The following is a 21,906-nucleotide window of genomic DNA, read 5'->3' as shown; positions in this document are numbered from 1 at the left end:
TGTGTTCCCTATAGGTAATGCTAATTTTAAAATAGAAAATTTTTCAGTTCTCCAAATTAACCCTCTTAATTTTCTGACTTCCACATTAAGACAATCTTGCCAGTAGCCACATTACCACTCAGGAAGAATGACTTAATTTAGACAATTTAAATGTTTTAAAATGGACTCAGCGACCATAGCACAATGTGTTAGGGCGCCAGCCACATACACCGAGGCTGGCGGGTTTGAACCCAGACCAGGCCAGCTAAGCAACAAAGACAACTGCAACAGAAAAATAGCTGGGTGTTGTGGTGGGTGTGTATGGTCTATCTACATGGGAGGCTGAGGCAAGAGAATTGCTTAAGCCCAAGAGTTTGAGGTTGCTGTGAGGTGTGACGCCACAGCACTCTACCAAGGGCGATGTAGTGAGACTACTTCAAAAAAGAAAAAAGTTTTAAAATGATTTTAGTTCTCCTCTGAAGGAGAAAAGTATAAAAGCAGGAGGGTGATGAGTTGCTTGTTTTGTGAGTATTTTTTCCTAGACCACACTAAAGTTAAAATGTTGACATTTTGAGTAATTTTATAGGAGATAATCGTTGTGTATCCAAAACCCAGAGTTTCCAAATTCAAACTGTGGAATGATGGAAACAGGCTTCTGATGAATATGAACTTGTGTAATGACTTGGGGGGTAAAATACAGAGATCTAATCCCAGTGTTGCTCTAACTGTTCATCTAACTCAGTATTTGTAACTGTATCTCTGGGTCTTTGCCCTTGGTCATTGTGCTTCATATTATAGAGGTGGTTAAGAATATACTTTATGTTTATAGTCTTATTTGTATTTTTGCTTAATATTCCACAGCATGATGCAATGATTCTTTCTGAAGTATAACTCCAACCTTTAAACTTGTTTTGAAATATCATTGTAAACACATGCTGTCGCTCCCTTCATCATCAGTTCCAATTTCTCCTCTGTGTCATCTACTAACTCTCCACCTGGTTATTAGTGTCCCCATCACCTGAATAGTGTAGATTGTCTCCAGTTGGTAATTTTTCATCCTGCACCACTCTCCCTCCTCTGAGTCTCCACTATTTGTTATGTCACTCTGTATCAGCATACATATCCATTGCTTAGCTCCCACTTATGAGTGAGAACATGCAATGTTTGGGTTTTTGTTCCTGGGTTACTTCACTTGGGATAATGGCCTCCGTTTCCATCCAAGGACAATAGAATATTTAATCCTCACAGTAACTATGTGGGTTAGATATTATTATTAACATTTTACAGATAAAGAAATAGGCTTATAAAACTTAAGATACTTTATCAAGATCCATTATTCGTAAGAGGTTTAAGTTTTTGGTTTTTGTGACTTCCATGCCCACGTTTTTTCTTTCATAAATTAATGTATTTTGTTAATAAGCTGTGGTCTATTCTAACATTTCTCTGTTCATTATGCCTAATTTTGAAAATTCTGATTGCTATTTCAGTTATTCTTGTTCTTTTAGTAGAAATTCATTTATTTAATTCATTTGGCAATTATTTGCAGACACTGTGCTAAACAGTAGCAATTTTTGTTCTTAGGCTAGTCTTTTTTAAACAGAAGAACATGTGTTTAAAATAGTGACAAGTGTTCCTGTAATAGGAGGAAGTTCGAAGTGTTTTGGGATGCTAGGAAAATTTCTTGAAGGAAGTAACAGGTAAGCCCATGCTTTGACATACCCGTTGCAGTGAGGCAAGAGAGTAAAAGCCGAGCTAAAGATCTGTCCTGGCCACTCTGGATAGGCATTAGCCAGTCTGTAACACTCTTACCCCTATTGTAGCAGATGTCTCTGTTATCTGTATATCTTTCCCTTGGTATGTGCTGGGCCTAGATAGTAACCTTGTAACTTCCTTAACCTTCCCTCGCCTCTGAAGACAGGTAGCCTGCCTGGTGTCAAGGGCACGGGCCAATCTGACCTTCCCTTGAGTCCAAAGACTTTCACGTTTGTCACGTCCCTCACATCTTTTATGACTCTCACGTGCACTCTAGCCCTAAAAAATGTATAAAAGAAAGGCAAGAAATTAAGTCGGCGGGGCTCGGTTTTTGAGACACAAGTCTGCCGAGACCCCCGGCTAGAATAAACTCGCTGCTTCCTCTATCAACTGGTGCCTGGAGTCTTCTGTCTGCGTCAGTTTTCCTGCTATAGCAGAATGTGGATGGCATTTGCCATCATGTCTTTTGTTTGCCTTATACCAGCAGGTTTATATAGAGCCATTAACCCTATGGTGAATAGTGAAATGACTTTTATATGTGCTTGTTATTTTCTAGCTTGTCCAGATTATTATCAATACAACACACTTGGAGAAATCCTGTAAGTACTTGGAAGAATTCATCACCAATATCACTAATGTGCTTCCAGAGACAGTTCACACTACCAAGCTTTATGGCACCACAACTTTTAAGGTGAGAGTCTCCACAATACTGTGGAACTGCTTCTGGTATTCCAGGCATTCTGCTGAAAATGGCTTTGTTTCTGAAGGATGATTTATAAAATGTTCTTGAGAATAAGTACCTAAGATGGTTTTATTTCCTTTCTCTATTTTTTTTTTTAGAAAAACAAATGCTAAGGTGGCGCCTGTGGCTCAAGGAGTAGGGCGCCGGTCCCATATGCCAGAGGTGGTGGGTTCAAACCCAGCCCCAGCCAAAAACCACAAAAAAAAAAAAAAAAAAAGAAAAAGAAAAACAAATGCTAAAGAAAAAAAGAAAAAGAAAAACAAATGCTAGTAGTAGTTTTGGGGGGATTTAAACTAAAAAACAGAAACAAACAGGTAGGCACATGGTGGCTCATGCCTGTAATCCTAGCACTATGGGTGGCTGAGGTGGCTCAGAAGTTAAGTGACCAGGTTGAGCAAGAGTGAGACCCTGTCTCTATTAAAAATAGAAAAATAGCCAGTATGGTGGCAGGAGCCTGAAGTCTCAGTTATTTGGGACCCTGAGGCAAGAGGATAGCTTGAGCCCCAACAGTTTGAGATTGCTATGAGCCAAGGCACCAAATCTCTACCCAGGATGACAGAGTGAGAAACTGTTATCTGTCGGGTCCTGCCCCTGGGGCAGGGTCTGCTAAGACCTGTGGAACTGGTGGGGACCACTGAAGAAATATAAAGTTAGAAACAATGGCAAGGAAAGAGATATGAGGAGAATAGAATTAAAGGTGGGAACTCAAGAGTCATTGCCCATTTGTGGGATTCCAGCAATGGCCCAGAGTGTTAGTTCCACTCTGATTTTATTGAAGTCTATTTGCCCAGAGGGCAAGATGAAGGAGGGAACAAAGACACCAGCAGATTCTCTGAGTGAGTGTATCAGTTTCTATTGTTATTATTAAGGGTTTGAGTAGCCTTGAGAAATCTGGAATCTGAGCCTTGTATTGGGAGAGCCTCACACTTGAGATTTCTAGGGAGGTGTTAAACTCTGCTAGTTCCCTGTGGAGTAAAACACCATTGGTGTTAATCTCCTCTGAGGAATTTATCTTTCTAGATATTTGCTATAGTCTCTTCTATGGCCATTTTTCCACAGAGTGCTCACAGACCCAGCAGGGTGTTTGTAAGCTGTATCCCCAAAAGGCTAGAATTTCAGAAGAGGCAGGAAGCTTGCTAGCAATGGCTAGCTTAAATGTAAACTAGCTGACTTTTCTTTGTTCCACTTACATAGCTTACTTTTTAATTTTCCTTTTTCTGGAGGTGCTTTCCCTTGCCAAGAATGGGGTCTTAAGCCCCCATTCTTCCTGCAGTCTCAAAACAAACAAACCAAAAAACAACAGCCTCTAAATTGTTTCTTATATTTTGTACATAAAAATCATTATTTCTTAAGTTGACCCTTATCTCAGTCAAGTGTTCTTAAGTATGATCTAGGCATTCTTGTCATGGCTGACACCAGTTTAATTAGAACTTTCTACTTTGCTATCCCTTCATCTCTTTATCACTGACCAATTTTTTCATCTAACTTTTCAATGAAGAATTTGTCTCTTGCTATTATAGTTAGCAATTTTATGATAATTTCACAAGATTGCAGCATTAGTTTTGATCTAGAGTGTTGGATTGAATAGAGAAAAATGACATTCTTATATATAGAAAGGGTTGATACTAGATGAGTTTTTGGAGAGTATGAGCCTTAATAAACTTAAACTTTACATTGCCATGTAAGCTTTAAGTAAGTATTAAGCAGAAAAACAGGGCAACATCTCAATCATTATAAAGATACAGCTAACTTATATGGTTTGAGTTTTTGTTTATGTCATTATTTGTTTTCATTTTGAAACATACTCTGTGTTATGTTTCGAAAATCAGAAATTGACGTCAATTAAATATTCAGTTGGAGAGTTGAAACCATGATTTATATCCTCTGGTGTCTACTTTTTCCCAGCCTTTCACCCCCTTTCTATTTTTTGGTACTTTCTTTTGAGAGTAGTTACTAGAGAAGAAATTCAATTTGATTCATACTGCTATTATATTTGAGAGTTAAAAATTATTGCTATGACTTAACTATCTTTCTGTTATAAGAAAAAATAATTGTACAATGTTAGATCACAAAATATTCTTTATCTGCCCATTTGATTAGGTCAGCTGCTAAGGTGAGTTATACATTCATTAAGTGACCATAGATTATTTGTTTTAAATTACCAATGAAGTTGCTTAAAACAAAACTTATTATTGAACATGATATGTTTATGTCATTACTTCCAAATTTCTCAATAATGTGTAATTATATTACTATTGAGGCTCTTTCAGTGAAGAAAAGAATTATGTAATAAAGAGGCCCTGAGAATGAGCACAAAAATGTCAAAAAAGCTTTAAGAACTTTAGAATGACTTTAGGAATTTTAAGAGGAATTATTATAATTACTTCTAAATACTAGAATTATTATGAAGCATGGAAAATAACTTTATCAAAAAATATTTCTAATGTCTTTTATAAAAGCCAAAATTTCTTCAGTAAAGAAATGTGGAAGGGACTATAGTTCAGCATTAAGTAGATAATAGGGAGTTAAAGAATTAGAATCTGAGGTTCATTTATTCTTGTCTTCATGTACTATGTCACATCCACTGATAGTCTTTCCCTAAACCCATCTCAATTTTTTAATTTCAACGGCCTCTCAATTTATGTTCAGAAATACTCTCAAAGGATGGCTTGTGTATTTTGTTGTTACTACAGCATGAAAAATGCTGAGGGAAAATTAAGACAGACAGGAAGCCATAGGGGTTAAATGGCCAGTTAACTACTTAATAAAGGAGAAGTTCTGGAGACCACTAAAGGTTATGTTGACAGTGCTTATTGGAAACACTGATTGCCTAAAACACACTGAAAGTTTATTTTTACCATGACTGTTTCAGGCTAACTCAGAATTCAATATAAACATGGCAATTACAAGAGCTACATGTTGTGTATTTTCTTAAGCTACTGTTTTCAGAAAACTTTCCCTTGCAGATGGAAACCTTTATGCTGGAAAAGGGGCAAAATGAATCAAAAGTTTATGTCACCTATGCCATAGGTGACATAATCAAGCTGGCATTCCTAATTCATAAGACTTTCCTGATTTCCTTACAAAAGAGAATGAAGGTGTTTATGAACTTTCTCCATCACAGTTATTGCTTACGTATCTACTATATGATGTATCTAAGATTCTGGCAGCTTCTTGGGGAGAGACAGAAAGTATTTGGTCCAGACACTGGACTAGAATAATACATTAAATATATTCAATTGCTGGGCGGCGCCTGTGGCTCAAGGAGTAGGGCGCCGGTCCCACATGCTGGAGGTGGTGGGTTTAAACCCAGCCCCAGCCAAAAACCACAAAAAAAAAAAAAAAAAAAAATATATATATATATTCAATTGCTCACTTATTTAACAAGTTTTTATAAAGCATGTTACGCAATGTGGTAGGCATGAAAAAAATAAATGAGTCTCCTGACTTTACTGAGCTTATATTCTAATGAATTGATAGATGATAAACAAACAGAAAAATCCAATATTAATATAATGTCAGGTAGTGGTAAGAACTAGGAAAGAAATAAATGACCCAAATGAAATGAGAAATTAAATCATTTGGATTTCTGTTAGATACACAATCAAAGGGAGTAGCAGTACAGTTGTAAGTACTGTATGTTCAAGGTATAGAATGGGGATCAGTCTGGCAATGATTTACCTGTCTCTGGTGGTGGGGAATGAGGGATAAGGGATGAGCTAGCAGAAGTCAGATGATTTCTGGCTTTGTAGGCCATAATAAGTACTTTAGTTTTTTTTTGAAAGGGGATGCAGAGTCGTCAGAGGATTAAAGGTCATGGGGATAATCTGATTTATCCTTTAGTGGATAATAGTGATTTTTGTGTAGAAAATAAATACACGTGGTAAGTCAATAAAAGTGTATGAAGAAAGTCCAATCGGAAGGCTGTTACAGTAGCCTAGGTCAGAAACAATGGTCACTTTGACTAGAGTAGTAGAGGTAGAAGAGGTAAGAAGTATTTTTGAAGATCTAGACAAAGCGGGTCTTACTGCTGGATTGAGTGTGGGGTTTTATGAGAAGGAGAGGATTCAAGGACAATTCCAAGACTTTTGAATGAGAAAACTGGATGTATGTGGTGCTACTTACTAAGATGGGAAAAAATGAGAGAATAATGTTTTGGGGAGTAGGAGTAGAATCGGGAGTTCTATTTTTGACATATTAAGCTTGAGATATTTAGTTGTCATCTTCATAGAGATATTAAATTGACAGGGCAGAATTGTAGGAGATAAAAATTTAGAATTCATCAGTGTAAAAGTGGTATTTAATGCCGTAGGATTGGTTTCCTTCTGAGTATCAGTAGAGAAAAGGTGTGAGGACAGACTTCCTGGTTATATCTATCAATTTTGTCATGCTTGAGCAAGTTTTATAAGTTGCCCATAATCCCATCCAATATTGTTCTTTGTAGGTTTTCTCCCACCCATCCCCTGCCTCCTCCCACCCGCTTGATTTCCACTAAATTTTACTTTTCTCTGTACACGTATGCTCGTAGGTTAGTTCCACTTTAGTAGTGAGTACATGTGGTGTTTGTTTTCCATTATTTAGATATTTCACTTAGGGTGAAAGTCTCCAGTTGCATCCAAAGTTTTGCAAATGACCCTACATTATCCTTCTTCATGGTGGTGTAGTAATTCCAAAGTCTACATATACCATGTGTTGTTAATCCACTTATGAATTGATGGGCACTTAGGTTGAATCCATATCTTTGCAATAGTAAATTCTGCTACAGTAAACATTCAAGTGCAGGTGTCTTTTTGATAAAATGAATTCTTTGTCTTTGGATATATAACCAGAAGTAGGATTGCTGGATAAAATGGGAGGTCTGTCTACCTTTAGTTCTTTGAAGAATCTCCATACTGTTCGCCATAGAGGTTGTCCTAATTAGGAGTCCCACCAACAATGCGTAAGTATTCCTTTCTCTCTGAATCCCAACCAGCATCTATTGTTTTTGCACTTTTTAATAAAAGCCATTCTAACTGTGGTAAGCTAAATACCTCTTTGTAGTTTTTAATTTGCATTTCCCTAATGATTATTGACATTTAGCACTTTTTCATATAATTATTGGCCATTTGTCTATCCTCTTTTGAAAAGCTTCTGTTCATGTTTTTTTGCCTACGTTTTAATGGGGATTTTGTTTTTCCCTTGCGGACTTGTTTGAGTTCTTTGTAGATTGTGGTTATTACCCCCTTACATGTATTAGATTTATAGCTTTGGAGTATTTATTCCAATTCTGTAGGTTGTTTATTTGCTCCATTGATTATTTCCTTAGCTGTGCTGCTTTTTAATTTTATCAAGTCTCATTTATTTTTATTGTTGCTCTAATTGTCATTGGAGTCTTCTTTATAAATTCGTTGCCAAGACTAATATCTGGAATAGTTTTTATTTTTTTTTAACATTTTCTTTTAGATTTCTTATGGTTTTACACCTAACACTTAAGTCTTTTATCCATCTTTTTTTTTTAATTAATTTTTTTTTTTTATTGAATCATAGCTGTGTACATTAATGCAATCATGGGGCACCATACACTGGTTTTATATACCATTTGACATATTTTCATCACACTGGTTAACATAGCCTTCCTGGCATTTTCTTAGTTATTGTGTTAAGACATTTATATTCTTCATTTAGTAAGTTTCACATATACCCTTATAAGATGCACCCTAGGTGTGGTCCCACCAATTGCCGTCCCTCCGCCCATCCTTCCCCCTCCCCTCTCCTTCCTTTCCCCCTTCCCCATATTCTTAGGTCATAACTGGGTTATAGCTTTCATATGAGAGCTATAAATTAGTTTTATAGTAGGGGTGAGTACATTGGATACTTTTTCTTCCATTCTTGAGATACTTTACTAAGAAGAATATGTTCCAGCTCTATCCATTTAAACATGAAAGAGGTAAAGTCTCCATCTTTCTTTAAGGCTGCATAATATTCCATGGTGTACCTATACTACAATTTTTTAATCCATTCATGGATCAGTGGGCACTTGGGCTTCTTCCATGACTTAGAAATTATGAATTGGGCTTCAATAAACATTCTGGTACAAATATCTTTGTTAAAATGTGATTTTTGGTCTTCTGGGTATATACCTAGTAGAAGAATTGTAGGATCGAATGGCAGGTCTATTTTTAGATCTCTAAGTGTTTTCAAACATCTTTCCAAAAGCCCCAACATATTAGTTTGCATTCCTTGCCAGCAGTGTAGAAGTGTTCCCTTTTCTCCACATCCACGCCAACATCTCTGGTCTTGGGATTTTGTGATATGTGCTAATCTTACTGGAGTTAGATGATATCTCAAAGTAGTTTTGATTTGCATTTCTATGATGATTAAGGATGATGAGCATTTTTTCATCTGTCTGTAGGCTGTGCACCTGTCTTCTTCAGAGAAGTTTCTCTTCAAGTCCCTTGCCCAGCCTGCGATGGGATCACTTGTTCTTTTCTTGCTAATACTTTTGAGTTCTCTGTGGATTCTGGTTATTAAACCTTTGTCAAACCTGCAAATATCTTCTCCTATTCTGAAGGCTGTCTGCTTGCTTTACTTACTGTGTTCTTGGCTGTGCAGAAGCTTTTTTAGTTTGATCAGGGCCCAGTAGTGTACTTTTGATGCTGCTTCAATTGCCCAGGGGGGTCCTCCTCTTTTATCCATCTTGAATTAATTTTTGTGAGTAGTGAGAAATATGGATCTTGTTACATTTTTCTGCATGGGGCTATCCAGTTTTCCCAGCAGCATTTATTGAATAGGGCTTTTTTACACCCACGTGTATTGTTGTCTGCTTTGTTAAACATCAGTTGGCTATACGTGGATGGTTTTATATCTGAATTATCTGTTTTCTTCCATTGGCCTGTGTCTCTTTTTGTGCTAATACCATGCTATTTTGGTTATGATAGCCTTATAGTATAGTTTGAAGTCTGCTGATGTGATGCCTCTAGATTTTTCCTTTTGGCTTAAGATTAATTTGGCTAGTCAGGCTCATTTCTGATTCCAAACAAAATGTAGAATTTTTACCATGACTGGATTAACAAATTGTGGTAGATGTATACTATGGAATACTATGCAGCCATATAAAAAGATAGAGACTTTACATGTTTTATGTTTATCTGGATGGAGCTAGAATATATTCTTATTAGTAAAGTATCTCAAGAATGGAGAAAAAAGTATCCAATGTACTCAATAGTATGATGAAACCAATATATAATCACTTAAACATTTGTATGAATGATGAAACACAAATATAGTCTAGAAAAAAAGGAGAAGAAAGGAGGGATAGGGGAGGGGAGAAGGGTGAGTGGATGGAGGGTATTTGGTGTGATCTTATGTAATGTGCACAATGCAAGGGTACATTTCAAAACAACTAAGAGTATATTATAAATATGTCTTACCACAAAAAAATAAGTAACTGAGGCAATGGGAGTTCCAGCCAAAGCATTCAGGCAAGAGAAAAAAATTAATGGTAGCTACATTGGGAAAGACAAAGTCAAACTATCACTTTTTGCTGCCAAGTATGATCTTATATCTAGAAAACCCCAAAGACTTCATCAGCTTGATTTATGCATTCCACGTTGTATGTTAAATCATCACATTGTACCCCATAAATGTATCGTTATGATTTAATAAAAATTAAGTTAAAAAAGAAACAAATAAGCAGTAAACAAACAAACAAAAGTTCATGAAATATAATGTTGTTATTTTGATAGAGATTACATTGACTCTATAGATTACTTTGGGTAATATGGACATTTCAACAATATTGATTCTACCAATCTATGAGTGTGATAAAGTTTATTTTATTTTATTTTGTTTGTTTTTTTTGTGACAGAGTCTCACTTTGTCACCCTTGGTAGACTGCTGTGGCCTCATAGCTCATAGCAACCTCAAACTCTTGGGCTCAAGTGATTCTCTTGCCTCAGGTTTTCATTTTAAGTACAGATGGGGTCTCACTCTTCAGGCTGGTCTTGAATTCGTGAGCTCAAGCGATCTTTCCACCTCAGCCTCCCAGGAGCATAATATGTTTTTCCATTTGTCTGTGTCATCTGCAAATTCTTTCTTCAGTGTTTTGTAGTTCTCTTTGTAGAGATCTTTCACTTCCTTGGTTACATATACTCACATGTATTTTATTTTCTTCGTAGTGATTATGAATGATATTGAATCTTTGATTTAACTCACAGCTTGACTGTTACGTGGTATGTTGTAATGCTACTGATTGTGTACATTGATTTTGTACTCTGAGACTTTGCTGAATTTATTTATCAATTTCATTAGTTTCTTGGTGAAGTCTTTGGGGTTTTCTAGATATAAGATCATACTGTCAGCAAAAAGTGATAGTTTGACCTTGTCTTTCCTAATGTAGCTACCATTTATTTTTTTCTCTTGCCTGCATGCGTTGGCTGGAATTCTCAGCGCTATTTTGAATAGAAATGGTGACAGTGGGCATCCTTGTCTTGTTCCTGTTCTCAGTGGGAATGCTTCCAACTTTTCTCATTCAGCATGATATCGGGTGTGGGTTTGTCTCACATGGCTTTTATAAACTAGAGATATATTCCTTCTGTGCCTACTTTGTTGAGGTTTTATCATCAAAGGATGCTGAATTTTCTTGAATGCTTTTTATGCATCTTTTGAGATGATCATCTGGTCTTTGTTTTTGTTTCTATTCAGGTGGAGAATTACATTTATAGATTTGCATAGGCTGAACCATGCTTATATCTCTGAGATGAAGTGCACTTAGTTGTGATGGATTATTTTTTTGATATGCTATTGAATTCAGTTTGCTAGCATTTTATTTTAGGATTTTTGCATCTATATTCATAAGGGATATTGGTCTCTAGTTTTCTTTCTTTGTTGTTATTGTGCCCTTTTTCTGGCTTTGGTATCAAGCTGATGCTAGCTTCATAGAATGAGTTGGGGAGTATTCCACTCTACATGTTATGGAATAATTTCTGCATATGGATAACAGTTGTTTGCAGGTTTGGTAAATTCATCTGTGAATCCAACTCATCTTGGAGTTTTTTGTCGGAAGATACTTCATTACAGTTTCAATATTGTTGCTCATTTTGGTCTGTTCAGGAATCCTATTTCTTCCTGGGTGAGTCTTGGGAGGTTGTGTATTTCCAGGGATTTTTCCATTTGCTCTATCTATTGAAGTTTATATGTATAAAGATTTTTATAGTTCACAGATGATGTATTGTATTTCTGCAATATCTCCTTTTTCATTTCTGTTCGAGCTTATTTGGGTCCTTTCCCTTCTATTCCTGGTTAATGTAACAAAAGATCTGTCAATTTTGTTTATTTTTCAAGAATCAACTTTTTGGTTAATTGATCTTCTGTATTAATTTGTTGTTTTTGATTTTGTTTGGTTCTGATCTGATCTTAGTTATTTCTTTTCACCTGTTAGCTTTGGGCTTAGTTTACCCTTTTCTAGCTTGAGATGTTTCATTAGATTGTTAATTTGTGTTCTTTCCTTTTGATGTAGGCATTTAAGGCTCTGAATTTTCCCCTTCGGACTCCTTTTGGTGAATCTCAGATTTTGATAGCTTGTGTCCTTTTTGTCATTCAATTTGAGGAATCTTTTGATTTTCATCTTAATTTCATTATTGTTCTAATAATGTTTCAACAATAGTTTGTTTAATTTCCATTACTTTGTGTGGAACCAAGTGTTTCTCTTGGAGTTAATTACTAGTTTTATTTCACTGTGGACTAAGAAGATATGTGGTATGATTTTTAGTTTTTTCAATTTGTTTAGGCATGTTTGTGGTGTAAAGATGTGATGAATTTGGAGAATGAGAAGAATTTATATTCAGAAATTTGGAGATAAAATGTTCTGTAATTGTCTGGTAGGCCCATTTGTTCTAGAGTCCCATTTAAGTATAATGTTTTCTTAGTTATTTTCTGCTTGGATGATCTGTTCAGTTTTGTTATTGGGCTGTTGATGTCCCTAGAAGTTATGACGCTACTATTTTCTCTTTGCATTCCTGTGTTAGCTGAATAAATATTTAGGATTGCTGTGTCTTCTTATTGAAATGCTCCCTTTACCATTATACAATGACCATCTTTGTCTTTCTTTACTAGTGTTGATTTAGAGCCTGTTTTCTCTGATATGCTAATGGCTACACACTCTCTCTTTTGGTTTCCATTTGTTCGGAATATTGTTTTCCATTCTTTCATAGTGAGCCTGTGTGTGTCCTTGTGGTTTAGCTATATTTCCTGGATGCAAGAAATAGTGGGTCATATTTTTTCATCCATTCTGTGTGTTTTGAGTGGTGCACTCAAACCATTAACGTTAAGAGATAGCCTTGATATGTGGGATGCTGTTTTCATCATATACCATGTGGTAGCGATAAATGTAGTACCTTATTGCTTTGTTTCACTTCTTGTTCTGTTGTTTTATACATGTTGTGAGCTTTAGCTTTTTTCCATGGTTTTATATTGGTGGCTATCTACCTATGGTGATGCATGTATAATGTAGTTGTGAATATTTCATTCAAGTATGGTTATGACAAATTCCCCCTGTGTTTGCTTGTCTGGAAAAGAATTTCTCCATCAATTTTAAAACTTAGTTTTGCAGGATACAAAATTCTAGGTTGGCGGTTGTTCTGTTTAAGCATATTGAAGAGGGAGACTTACTCCTTTTTTGGCTTATACAGTTTTCACTGAGAAATCTGCTGTTAGCTTAATGAACTCTTTAGTTCAGTTGTTCCTGAATAAGTTCATTAATTCCTTTGTAGTTCAGCTGTTGCTTACATTTAGTTGCTTATAGAATTTTCTCCTTCATTATGACTTTGGCCAGGTTCATTTCTATGTGTTTTAGAGATATAATATTTGTTATGAATCTTCCTGGAGTTTGATGACTATCTTGTATCTGCATTTTATATCTGGTGATACTGGAGAAGTTTTCCTCAATTATTCCCTTGAATAGATTCCATGCTTTTAGCTTTGTTTTCTTCTCCCTCAGGGGTGCCTATAATTCCTATGTTAGTCCATTTCACCTAGTCCCATATCTCTTGTAGTAATTTTTCACTTTTTCTGTTCTCTTCTCTGCCTCTTTGTATGATTGGCTTAGCTTGAAAGTCTTGTCTTTATGTTCTGAAACTCTTTATTCTTGGTTGAGTCTATTGCTGATGTTTTCCTCTATGTTCTGAAGTTATATAAATGACATTTCTTTTTGTTCTATTATATCCTACCTTATATTCCCTAGCTCTCTAGTGTCTTTTTCATTAAGTTCCTGGAATATTTTTTGTTTCCTTTGTTGGTTTTCAACGTTCTCTTCAATTTCATCTGTTTTATTTGCCATCAAGATTCTGAATTCCATTTCTGTCACTTTAACAATTTCCTTGTAGTTTGAGTTCACAACTATGGCTCCAATATGATCCCTTGGGGGTGTCAATCTGTTTTGATTTTTCATGTTGCTAGAGTTTTTTTTTTTTTTTTTTGCTGTTTTCTTTTCATCATTTCTTTTTTTGCCTGTTTTCTTATTTCATGGCTAATAGGTTTATAGGGCACCTATTCTTTGCTGGAACTCTCCTGCTTAATTAGAAGAAGGGGTGGGTTCTAAATGGTATTTTTTCCTCCTTCTCTGGAAATGTTATTACAGCAAGGGAGGGGTGTGTGCACTAGAAGGCTGTAATGCAGCTGTTCTGATATGATCTGTTTACCTGTGATTGCCTCTGTTTAAGCCTTTGCTGGGATACTGTTTGTGCTGGGTGTTGGGCTATTTATCAGGTAATTGCAGGATGTTCAAGTTGGAAGCTGGATGTGATAGCAAATAGTCCATGGGTTACCCTGAAGCAGTCTAGGTTGATGGATTTTTAGTTAATTTTGAGATAATCACTGCCTTGGTGTAATGTGTACTCATTTGTATATTTTTGTAAGAACATTAATCCCACTCTGCCTCTTAGAGCCTTTTTTTAGTAGGCTAGTGTACATCATGAATCTCTTATACAGGGTACCTCAAACTTACATAATCTAAGAATGCTTTCCTTTTTTTTTTTTTTTGCATCATTTAGTATTATTGTTAACTTAAAACTCATTTTAGGAAACTTCTAGTGTGCCCATCTATAATTCAGGATACTTATAAGCATTGTGAAGGAACTATAGGATATGTAGAGGTTGGCATTATAGGAAGGAAGCTGCTTAATATCCCAGTGAGATGAAAGTGATTAGACTCCTGAGAGCAAGTTAATTTTGAACAGAAATAAGAGAGTAAAGAAAGATACGGAGTTGAGGGCAGTGAAAGCAATTTCCTTATTTAGTGAAGCAAAGTAACAGCTTTTTTTGTAGACAAAAATATAGAAGAGATTACAGAGTGGTTTGGAAAAAAGAAAAGTTAAGGGAGACTGTGATATAACTTTGTATTCCCAATTATGTTACTTAATGAACTGTAATTATGGAATAGCTGCAAGGTCATATAAATTTCTGCCCTGTTAATACTGGAAATATGAACGATTTTTCTTATTTTATTTTATTTCACAGGATGCTAGACATGCAGCTGAAGAAGAAATTTATACCAACTTAAACCAGAAAATTGACCAGTTTCTACAGCTGGCAGACTATGACTGGATGACAGGAGATTTGGGAAACAAAGCTAGTGATTACCTAGTGGACCTCATTGCCTTTCTGCGTAGCACCTTTGCTGTCTTCACACACCTTCCTGTAAGTGACAGCTGCTCTTATTTTGCCCTTCATATAGAAAGTAGTTCCCTTAAAATCATAGTCTGCAGTAAGATATTTCTGTTGTAACTAGCCAGGAAGATTTCCAGTATACAAAAATTCATACTGTGTTTATTAAGCTGTAATGACATTAAGAGGCCTCTTTCATCATTTTTAATTGACTTTTTTTTTTGTTGTTGTTGTTGTTGCAGTTTGGCGGGGGCTGGGTTCGGACTCGCCACCCTCGGTATATGGGGCCAGCATCCTACTAACTGAGTCACAGGCGCCGCCCTTAATTGACTTTTGCATTTTATGTATTCTAAAAATGGTCTCTAGTATAATATCTACTTATATTTCTATTATTGTCAAGGTAATTAGCACAAAGATATTATGTAAGCCTTCATAGAAATAAAAAAAGAAATTTACAAGTTACAGTTTCAGTTATATATCTTTTGGTTCTAGGATATCTTTTAATTCTTTTTATATAAACTGAAATTCTGTGATGGAACTTTTTGTTTAATTTGTCTGTCTTTTTCCTGTTTTCTTGAACGTATTAGTCATAATCATTTAAAGTCATTCTACACTAATTCTTACATATTGTTTACCTATATATCAGTAACTTTATTTTATTTTTCTCGTGGTTTTCAATCTTGTGGTCCTGTCTCTTCCTAGTATTTTTTGGTCTAAAATATGTAGAGATTCCAAGTGATGTCTTCCACCAGAAAAAGTTTATTCTTTACTAAGTAGGCAGAATGGACAAGTGATTGTGGTTTGAAGCTGATTACCTTAGTTCAATCGTGGACTCATTTGGGTTATGATTGGGTTATGCTTGGGTTATGATTGGCTTATACTGGTTTGCTCCTATTACTAGGGTATCGTTCTGAAAAACTTTTAAGACCCTACCATGTCATTATCTCCTCAGCACCAAAGAGTACTGGAGAGATTTATGCTTTTCAGAGAACCCTTATCTATTCAGCCTCCTACCTTCTATAATTCTAGAATTTGGCAAATGTCATGAGGAATCTTAGCAGTACTCAGATCAGCAATTACCAATAGTAATAAAAGTTATTGGTGATTGTCAGTGTCAATTCACTGCTCCATTAAGACCTTTCACCTCCTCCCATGATCTGAATGTTTGTGTACCTCCAAAATTCATATTTTGGACCTAATCACCAATGTGATGACATTAGGAGGTGAGACCTTGGGAGGTGATAGACTGTGAGGGTGGAGCCCTCACAAAAAGATTACTGTCACTGTAAAAGAGGCTTCAGAGAGCTGCCCTGTTCCTTTTACCATGTCAGGATGCAGCGAGAAGATGCCTTTTATGAGCCAGGAAGGAGGTTCTCACCAGATGCTGAATCCATTGCCACCTTGATCTAGGAATTCCTATTTTCCAAAGCTCTGAAAAACATTCTGTTATTTATAAGCTACCCAATCTATGGTATTTTGTTATATCAGCCCAAATGAGTAAGATAGCTCCCACCATTTTATGTGTCTTTCCACTAGTGAGTCTTTTTCTCTGAAACACTGGAAATTGGAAATTTCACTTTTGTTTTTCAAAAGTTTTTGCTTAAATTCTGTTTTTCCTCATCTGTGTAGCTTTAGAATTCAGAAAATATATTGAGGGAAATGCCATCCTCAAATCTCTGATTGTGGAACTCTGTCCCTTTGGAAACAGCAGCAATTTCATGGGTTTTTGGTTTGGTTGGTTTTGTTTTGTTTTGTTTTTTAACCACTGGTAGTTATGGTCTGCCAAGTCTGAAGATTCTTAGTCTGTTGTGCATGCCTAGCTTTGGCAAATGGCCCCAGGGATGAGAGCTATAGAGTCTCAGCTCACTTTTTAAAGGTTCTGTCCTATCTGCAATTTTATTACTTTTAGTCCTCATTGCTTCACAGCACTCTGGTAGTTACACACACACACACACACACACACACACACACACATACTCTCACACTCACACACAGACACACAGTGTCTATGAAGTTCATGTGCAATTTACTGTGTTAAACTATTTTAAATTGCACATGAACTTTATGGACACCCCTGTGTGTGTGTGTGTGTGTGTGTGTATCTATATGTTTTTCTCTACATTTTTTACTTCCCTCTTTGTTGTTCTTAATAGGACCTCTAGAAAATGATGTCATTTCGTCTACCTTTATCTTGATACCAAAGTCTGCCAAAACTAGCACCCCCAAACATTAATCTCACAATTACAGATAAAACTAAAATAAACAAAATATTAGCATTAAATTCTAAGTGTTTTAAGAGAGTAATTTCATCCTAGAATGTAGGATTTATTCCAGAAATGCAAGGATGGTTTGACAGTTTTAAAAATCTGTTAGCATAATTTATAACATAACTAGGTTAAAAAGTTTTGATGTATTCTATGATAGAAAGGCATTTTATAACATGCTGCCTGCCTTCTTGATTAAAAACAAAACTTATTATAAATAGGATAATATTTCAATAACATGCTAAGGACATCTTTTAAAATTCAGCAGCCTCTATAGATTTAATTAGTGGAACACTAAAAGCATTTATTTACAGGAACATCAGGAGTTGGGTGAAGATGCTTCTTACCAGTACATACAGACATTAATCATCTTTATTATGTATTATAAAGGTGTAGAATTGTGTACTCCTTGGATTAACTATGTGTATCTCTATGTTGCCTTTAGTTTTTCTTTTCTGTTTAGGTTTAAAAATTTTTTTTTCTGTCTGGAAACATTTGGTGCTTTATAGTCCTGGGGGAAGGAGGAGATGGTCTTTAGAGTCATTATTTTCCGTGTCAATTATTATGTCTTTGATAACTAATTTCATATTTTTCCAAGGACTATTATCAAAGAAAGATTTTTAAATTAGGTTTCAGATTTTGGAGGGAAAATGGCCAGTATTATTTTGGCCATAACGTCTCCCCTAGCATTGTATAGTTATTTAAATGAGTAAGATCTTGTAGTATCATAAGAAAAAATTGCAATAGTTGGAAGACAGAGCTATCCTGGATGGGTGTTCCCTATTTTATCTTCCTTATTGTTTTGTTTTCCTGTGCTTAAAAATTAAAAAAGGGACTTTAATAATTGTTACTGTTTATATATGCTCTATAATGCAGTGGCTTCCATTTATGCAATAGCTATCATATATCAACACAACTCCATACATTGTACTCCTCTCAGTATAGATTGAGTTGATCCTACCATTCAACTATAAAACCACTTTACTATGTACCACTCAATCAATGAGGTAACTGACAGTCATCTTCAATATTGCTTCCATAAACACCATGTTTCTGTGTTGTCTAAAATAAAGCTCTCTTTTTGAAGGTATACTTTAAGAAATTAGTTCATTCACCAAACATTATATTTTCTACAATCAGATAAATATGACTTCTAAAACTACTTTGTCTGGTTTTCTACAAAAAGCAAAATAGATTGCCCAGCCTTTGTGTTTATGATCCCCAGAATGCATGATACTTTATTCATGGAACCCTACATTAGCGACAAAACAGAGCTTGGTCTAAAATTTGCCCTTGCTAGACTTGAAGAGAAACTTCTCTGAAGAAAACAGGCGCACGGCCTCCAAACATGAAAAAATGCTCATAATCCTTAATCATCAGAGAAATGCAAATCAACACTACTTTGAGATATCATCTAGCTCCAGTAAGATTAGCCCATATCACAAAATCCCAAGATCAGAGACGTTGGCATGGATGTGGAGAAAAGGGAACACTTCTACACTGCTGGTGAGAATGCAAATTAATACATTCCTTTTGGAAAGATGTTTGGAGAACACTTAGAGATCTAAAAATAGATCTGCCATTCAATCGTATAATTCCTCTACTAGGTATATACCCAGAAGACCAAAAATCACATTATAACAAAGATATTTGTACCACAATGTTTATTGCAGCCCAATTCATAATTTCTAATTCATGGAAAAAGCCCAAGTGCCCATCGATCCACGAATGGATTAATAAATTTTGGTATATGTACACCATGGAATATTATGCAGCCTTAAAGAAAGATGGAGACTTTACCTCTTTCATGTTTACATGGATGGAGCTGGAACATATTCTTCTTAGTAAAGTATCTCAAGAATGGAGGAAAAAGTATCCAGTGTACTCAGCCCTACTATGAAACTAATTTATGGCTTTCACATGAAAGCTATAACCCAGTTATAACCTAAGAATATGGGGAAGGGGAAGAGGGAGGGGAGGAAGGAGGAAGGATGGGTAGAGGGAGGGTGATTGGTGGGATTACACCTGCGGTGCATCTTACAAGGGTACATGTGAAACTTAGTAAATGTAGAATATAAATGTCTTAACACAGTAACTAAAAAAATGCCAGGAAGGCTATGTTAACCAGTGTGATGAAAATGTGTCAAACGGTCTATAAAACCAGTGTATGGTGCCCCATGATCGCATTAATGTACACAGCTATGATTTAATTTAAAAAAAAGCTATAACAAAAATAAAATAAAATAAAATAAAATTTGCCCTTGCTAGAGAAAGAATTTGAGGGAAAGGAAGGAGGTTTTTCTGAAAAAGTACCAAAATCATTTGTCTTTTACTTAACATGAATATTTTCATATTCTTTTTATATTTTCATATTTCTTTTCCTATTTGAAATTATCTGCCTGGAGTAGCTCTTTCAAAGAGGAATTGAATAATAGAAAGTATGTGTATGTAGAGAACTGGGAAGGAAAAGACAAAGACTGTCTTGTTCTCTTACATTTTGATATCCCCAGTTTCTTTGTGTTCTCAAGGATATTTTGTTAACCATATCACAATAGCAGTATGGCCAGCAGAATAGTTCAGGTCAGTATTTAGAGGTGTGAGAGAGAGAGAGACAGAGAGAATGAATATATTTTTTTAGGTGAGAGAGAATGTCCTAGAGTATACTTATTGTTAGTGAATGGTCAGAAAGGAAAATTAATTTTGCAACTATTTTTTGCCCTTGAAGTTTGGTATCTAAGGTGGCCTTCCTATCTTCATGAGGTACCCAGAAATGACTATAATAAAAATATTTTCCACAGTTAGAGTTTTAAAATGTTACTGTGTCTCTTGAGTTAGTAGATGAGGTAAATGCACAAGCATTTTTTTCTGGCTTCAGTTGTATAATTTATGATGGCTTGCATGGTTACCCATTTTACATGCTCAGCATATGATCATAGTTTTGAGAGCTTATTCTTTTTATCCTGATAATTATCTGTCAGAAATTTTTAAGAGAAAAGAAATAGCATCTCAAGTAACATACCCAGAGGGAAGGAATTCTGAATTTGTTTTCTCCATCTGCTGTTAACATTAATTTGCATGACCTGGGACATGATCTCTCATAACTCACTTTGGCCTGTGAGTTAAGTGTGAAATTCTCTTAGTTTCTAACAATACAGTGATACGTGTGCTGGTCTTATTTCCTGGGAATCTGATAGCCATCTTTAAGGAAATGTTATTCTCTACATGTAAGTTCCTGAAATTCTTCCCATCTGAAACACTTTCAAAACTCATGTTCCTCTTAACACTCCGTTTAATTCTATGAACTGCTATCATCTCAGAACTAACCAAATGATTTTGCTACTGAGAAACTGTCAGTACAACCTGTCAGTGCTCCCTTTAAGTACCAAATCTCTGTGACCATAAAGACTATTCATAATAGGACCTTATACTACCTGTTTGTCTTTGTCTCTGTCTCTCTTTTCTACTTGAAGTCATGCTCTTTGTTAAGCACATCCACCCGTTTTCTACCCTAAGTTTTTTTTTTAATCCCTTTTGGTCTACCTTTATTGCTTCTGCCTTTTACTTGTCTGCATTGAAATCTTACATCCTTCAAATACCATACCTTCTATGAAATTTGGTACCCTCAGTGCAAATTTCAACACAGTGAAAAATGCAAATAACACATTAGTGTTATTACAAAAATCGTCTTGACCTGGCGGACCTCTTGAAGAGATCAAAGGAACCCCAGGCATCTATAGACTGTACTTTGAGAACTATTTTAGTTATAGGATATACATACAAATATTTTTTCTAGTTTGCCCTTTCACTCTTATAATGGTGTCATTTGATGATAGTTTTACCCTTTAAGAAGTTTAAATTTGGGTGGCGCCTGTGGCTCAGTCTGTAAGGCGCCCGCCCCATATACCGAGGGTGGCGGGTTCCAACCCGGCCCCGGCCAAAACTGCAACCAAAAAATAGCCGGGCATTGTGGCGGGCGCCTGTAGTCCCAGCTACTCGGGAGGCTGAGGCAAGAGAATCGCTTAAGCCCAGGAGTTGGAGGTTGCTGTGAGCTGTGTGAGGCCACGGCACTCTACCGAGGGCCATAAAGTGAGACTCTGTCTCTACAAAAAAAAAAAAAAGAAGTTTAAATTTACTTTGTAATATAATTTTCAAAATTAAACCTGTTTTCTTTCTTAAGGAATTATATATAGATAGCATCAGTCACAGCAAGTTGGCCATGGTCTTTCCCTATGCTTCTTCTCTGTGCCACAGCTTTTTCCTACTCCGTTTTCTTCCTTAACATGATGGAGATGTTTATTCTACAGTGTTGGTGCTCATGGTTGCTGCTTCTTGCAGCTCTGTATTCTTTAATTGTATGTATTCAGTGTTTTTTGCTTTATGTTTCAAACATGACAGTTAACTTGAAATATTCAGTATTAACTGGCAGGTTAGAGAGGAAAAGGAAAAGATTATAAAAGGAAATCTCAAATATTTATATGATATCAGATTTCTTTGGATCACTGATGTATTCTTATTAACCGTTATAGATCC

General features: G+C 35.8%; 1 protein-coding gene across 1 annotated transcript in view; it reads left to right on the top strand.

Annotated features, from left to right (window-relative positions):
• Positions 1-21,906, top strand: part of EXOC6B (exocyst complex component 6B) — a 782,024-nt gene that overhangs the window by 415,864 nt on the left and 344,254 nt on the right. Inside the window, exons 17-18 of the mRNA XM_053587825.1 lie at positions 2,288-2,422; positions 14,966-15,145. Of these exons, the coding sequence (XP_053443800.1) occupies positions 2,288-2,422; positions 14,966-15,145 (315 nt within the window). The remainder of the gene's footprint in view (positions 1-2,287; positions 2,423-14,965; positions 15,146-21,906) is intronic.

This window comes from Nycticebus coucang, chromosome 4, assembly GCF_027406575.1.
Source record: "Nycticebus coucang isolate mNycCou1 chromosome 4, mNycCou1.pri, whole genome shotgun sequence".
Lineage (NCBI taxonomy): Eukaryota > Metazoa > Chordata > Mammalia > Primates > Lorisidae > Nycticebus > Nycticebus coucang.
The sequence above is the reverse complement of the archived record's forward strand: the minus strand, read 5'-3'. Positions and strand labels throughout refer to the sequence as shown.